Here is a 5,447-nt window from a genome sequence, read left to right on the forward strand (position 1 = left end):
TGTACCGCCCGTCTTCTTCATCGTCCTTTTTTGCAAATCATCACGGAAGTTGTCGAGAAGACATACACAGACGATATCAAGAAACCTGGGGAGGGCTGCTTGATAAAATCCAGTTCCGTCTTCTTCTCTTTTTTTTTAATCACTACTGATCCAATGATATCGTTTGTGTTGTCTCTTTCACTTATTTGTCCATCCACTGGCAAATCTCTATTTTTTCTCTGGATAGGCCTAATTTGATAGCATTATCTTTGAAACGTCATCTATTTTTCTTTTAAACTTGAATTTTTCAGCAAAACATGAAGAGGCTGCTCTTACTGGCAGTTGTGCTAGGTGTCGTCGCAGCTCAGGAGGAAGTCAAGTGAGTTTTTTTGCCGGCGGGGGTGTCTTGGGCGCGTTTGGATGGTTTCCCACCAACAAAGTGTTGGTAGCCTAGTTGTTTTCTTTAATGCCAATTTCTAGGCCATCGCAGATTCATAAGTGCTTTTTTTTGTCGTCTGGGGTGTCTTTGGCGCGTTTTTGTATGCTGAGAAGCTCATTACTACCAGATTGTGTAAAGTTTTGGTAGCCTAGTTTTTCTCTAATGATGATTTCTAGGCCACCACAGCTTTATAAGTTTTTTATTCAAAAAGGGCTTTAATTTTTCACGATCCTCATGAGACAGTACTTAGGCCTCCCGAAAGGGCCATAAATGTTTTCCGCTAACTGGCATGATCGTTTTTTTTTTCTCTAAGAGAATTTCACAGATTTTATCGCAGTTGTAGAATAGTGTTTGCTCTATAATTTCCAAAAATGAGAAATTTGTTAAATTCCGAACAGTGGCCTAGCTTTTCAACCAGAATCCAAAAATTAGGCTACAAGCTCATAACCTTAAAAAACTGGCCTAGGCCACCCCTAACAACCTCCAAATTTTCAGAACCATCGCCGAACGAGCCATCTCCGAACCAGGACAAGGAGGAGACGACAAATTCAAAATCTGTAAGTTCTTCTCCTCCTAGGCAGCAGTATGTTTCATTTCGTACACGCATGATTAGGTTTTTGCATTCATCTCTCTCTCTGTTCTTCTATTATGCAAAAGTCATTCAAAAAGTGCGTTCCCCCTTTCTTCTCTGCCTACCTGATTCTTATTCTTTTCATCTCTTTTTCACTTTTCCGCCGCCAGTTGGCTACAAGAGAAGTGTCTTTTCTTTGCCATTGCGGGGTGTATAATATAAAATGTTTATAGATGTCGGAACGATCGACGGAGTCCGCCGTGAAATTTTCAACGAGGTCGATGGAGGACAAATCGAAGTGGCTCCAGACAACACGCCTAACGTGCAGGACCCATTTGGAGCGTATGATGATAATAATGTAGTGTCGGCTGACAACGAGAAGCTTCTTTTCGTTCCAAAGCCATACCGTCCAGGAGGTGATAAGAAGGAACCGAAGAAGACCACTCAAGCGCCGACGACGACTCCAAGAACTACCAGGTATGGGATCTGGATATGATCGTGAACTTCTGGAATTTGAATTCCAGCGAAAATGAATATCTGAGATAGTTTTACATACAAAGAGCAATTAGGATAACCTGAGATCTCTATTTTTGTAGTTGATCGTTTTTTGTACTTCGACCTACCGTATCTCTACAGGGACCGCCCGTATAAAAAAGTTGTCAACTACAAAAATGGAGGTCTACACTTTTTCTATAAACCTATGTTAAAATTTCATAAATTTAAGAAACTCTTGGTGATTTGAGGGTGTCTTAACGGGAGATCCTTTAAATATCGGTGCTATCAACAGTTATGGAAACTAAGCCATATCCCCCTAGTAAGGGTCCGTACAAAAAAGTTGTCAACTACAAAAATGAAGACTATGACTGGTTTAGTATAAAAAATATATAATTTTACAATTAGACAACTAGTGGTATTTTGGTATACTGTGAAAATATGCCAATATTAAGAACGTGGGTTTAAGCATCCGTCATGGCAAAGTGTTTGGCTGGATTAGTTTTTATTATTAAAACTTTAAAATTTTAAATTTAATATCCGGAGAAGTACAGTGCACGCACATTTACTTAGCAGTTTGTTCTTATCTTCCCTTATTCCAGACCCCCTGCCACCACCATCAGAACCATCCCATTCGTCCAAACCACCCCAGCCACCCTTGCCACCCTCCCACCAGCGCCAGTCACGTAAGTTCCCTCTTCTTTTACATATCCCAACTCCCCATTTCCTATTTCCAGCACCCGCGCCCCATTCGTGCCATTCATTCCTCAGACGGTCGCCACCATCGCTCCTCAATTCATCCGTCCCCCGGCACCAACGGCGCCTCCACGTGTCATCGCTCCACAACAACCACGCCCAATTCAACCATTCCAACCACAACAACCCCAACCATTCCGTCCACAACCACAACCATTCCAACCGCAACCCTTCCAGCCGAGACCACAATTCACTCAAGCGCCATTCACTCAGGCTCCGTTCACTCAGGCTCCATTCACCCAGGCTCCATTCAGACCGCAACCATTTGCTACGTAAGTTGAGCACCTATCTTATCTCAGACTAAAAATTATTTGCAGACGTCCACCACCACCACCACCACAGCCACAACCACAACCAACCACCGCCGCTCCCAGATTCCCACCACAATCGGGACAGAGCCTTCGATCTGGTCAATGTCCATCGTCCATCTTCTACATCTCCACTCCAATCAGTGGTCCATCCCGTCTTACGTTCACTCATTTCGCCGTCGCTGTCACAGTTGACCAGTGCGCCAGAACTTGTCATGAATTCAATTGCGCTGTGAGTTTTTGGCACGGTGCCAACAGGCCTAATTTTACAAAAAACATTCAGATCGCCCATTACAACCCACTCAACGGACACTGCGAATTCAACCCATCTACCGCATTTGCTATTCGAAACGGACAGTGCCCTGCGTGGCCATCACTTCATTATAGAAACAATGTTGTTGCTAATGAGCCAGTGAGAATCTTCTGTGTCACATGCCAGAGACCAAGAAGACGTCCGGCTGGAAGACGGCCATTCAGAGGACAGGCTAGAAGAGGGCAACGTTTGGGAAGAAAGACGTGAGTTTGGAGAGAGTTGGGAGGAGATGAAGTAGAAATGAAAGTGATTTCAGACCAGTCCACATTCCAGCCACACCAGTAGAGACTAAAGCGGTAAGTATGAGATTCAGAATCCATGTGTTCATAAAAGCTCCAAGACATTTTAGTTCTTAAACTGACCCAACTGATAGTGATACATTTCAAAACCGGACATTTTGTAACGAATTCAAAAAACTCTATTGACTGGGACACATTTCCGAAAAATTATTACGTTTTCTGTCTGGCGTGAGCACATTGAACTGCCCGTTGTCCGTTTTCTTCACCGCAAATTCAGGACGTTTAAAAACCAACCATTTAGAAACCGAGTGATCTTACCTCACTCAAAACTAAGACAGTTCGAAACCAGGTCATTTCAGAACCAAAAAACCAGATACTTGGAGATTCGACATTTAAAAATCCTGTGTTTTCCGGTTTCAAAGTGTCCGGTTTTGAAATGACCACAATTTTGTTTCTATAGAAACTGGCTAGGAAAGGTCACCTTCAGTGTGGAGATATGGTATTATCTTATATCATTGAAAAGCTGTGAAAACGCTGATTCTAAATCTATCATTAGTTTTAGCCCTCAAGGTCTGATATTTCAGAAAAATTAGGTCAAAGTTTGGAAAAATAAAAAATTATCAACTTCTAAACACCATGTCAGAAAAGTAATAATTTGTCATTTTTCCGAATTTTTACCTTAATTTTCTCAAATACCAGGCTTCGGGGGCAAAAACTGAATATATATTTGGAATCAGCGTTTTCTGAGCTTTCCAATGATATAGACCATGTCCCATATCACCAAATTGACTAGGTGACCTTCTCTAGTGAAGCAGATAAAAAATTAGAACGTTTCGGAACCAAATGTTGTGATATTAAAAAAAAATTGAAAATCTTGAAAACGCGAGCTTTCCCAATTATCTCATTCATTCCAGACCGAGCCAAAACAACGTCAACTCCGCGCCACCGAGGTCGAAGCCCAAGTGGATTCCCAACCAACATCCGAACGTTCCTCCCAACTGAACCTGCTCAAACAACTCGAGGACTTGCAGTTGTGAATATGATCTCAGAAATAAAAGAAGAAGCGACAATGTGTGTTTAGTAACTCTTAAATTATTAGGAAACCCCCTCTCTCTCTGTCGTTGTCGTCTCCCTAATAAGAATTCTTTTAAAATCATTTTTTGAATATTTTATTATCGTTTCAATCGTGATAATAATTTCAATATCAAAAATTTCGTTTCCTGCTCAATTTTCTATATCACTCCCTTGCCTTCATATGTGCCCATTTTCTGAATGAATTTTCATTCCTCTTATCAAATTTCTAACCGTTTATCGATTGACTGCAAAAAATGTAAAGACCGGATAAAAAAATTAAAAAGTCGAAGCTTGTTTTCAGGGACTAAAAATTTCGTTCGACAAAAAGGCAAGTAAGCAAAAAATAGAGGAATAAGTTGTGTTGATAGATATGACCTAAAAATCCAGCAGAGGTTTTTAGGCCACGTTTAGAAAAGATGAGAAAAGATTAGAAAAGAAAAGGAACAAATTAATTACAACGGATTATGCATCATTTCGCGTCGAATTTCGCTGCCACGCGGTGGAATCGATCTGTCCAGAAGGCCGAGTTCGCAGATGCACCTGAAAACGTGATCTACTAACCGCAACGCAGCCGCGACGCAAACCGCGACGCCCTTACCTGTACTGATCCGGGATCTCTAATAACGACTGAACAGCGACTTTCACGTCACCATCCTCCAACGACGTGGATTTTTTGATGATGTCGTGGAACTCGACAAAGTGGAAGTTGTCCCATGGTCGTTTTGGAAGTGATTCGTCGAATATCTAAGATTGAAGGTACAACAGTTATGTAGTTAATTAGATAATTACCCTCATCATGTCCCATGGTCCATCTCCGACACCAACGACAATGATTGAGAGAGGATGTTGGCAGGCTTGAACGATGGCTCGTCGAGTGGCACGCTCGTTCGTCACCTGACCGTCGGCAATGATCACCAAGATGTGGTACTGAAATGGGTAAGTGTTTAGGTTGAATTTTCTTTCGAAACGGTCATTTCCACATTAAAATTTGAAAAACCCCGTTCAAAACGCGCCAATTCCCACCAGAGCAGAAAGCAACTTTTGAAATGACGAAAGGCGGAAGGCGGAATTCCACTCAACCCTGATTCCTACTTAGGTTAATTTTTGGCTTTGCTGCGGTCATTTTCACATTAAAATCTGAAAAACTCGCCAATTCCCACCAGAGCTGTTATTGAAATGGCGGAAGGCGAAATGGAAAATGTTTGGTTTTTTTCCTTTCCGCTGTTCTAGCGGTCTTACAAGCCAATTTTCTCGAATTTGAAATTTTGACGGCGCG

At 41.8% G+C, this 5,447-nt stretch overlaps 1 protein-coding gene across 1 annotated transcript; it reads left to right on the forward strand.

The window, feature by feature from the left end:
- Nucleotides 1–296: 296 nt before the first annotated feature.
- Nucleotides 297–4,134, forward strand: GCK72_003916 (uncharacterized protein; the record flags this gene model as incomplete). The annotated part of the gene is made up of 9 exons (XM_003100290.2): nt 297–358; nt 914–975; nt 1,223–1,466; nt 2,084–2,167; nt 2,219–2,509; nt 2,555–2,777; nt 2,829–3,061; nt 3,115–3,154; nt 4,012–4,134. The coding sequence occupies 9 exons, from the start codon at nt 297–299 to the stop codon at nt 4,132–4,134; spliced, it is 1,362 nt and encodes a 453-aa protein (XP_003100338.2).
- Between the last annotated feature and the right edge of the window lie 1,313 nt (nt 4,135–5,447).

Source organism: Caenorhabditis remanei, chromosome II (genome assembly GCF_010183535.1).
Source record: "Caenorhabditis remanei strain PX506 chromosome II, whole genome shotgun sequence".
Taxonomy (NCBI): domain Eukaryota; kingdom Metazoa; phylum Nematoda; class Chromadorea; order Rhabditida; family Rhabditidae; genus Caenorhabditis; species Caenorhabditis remanei.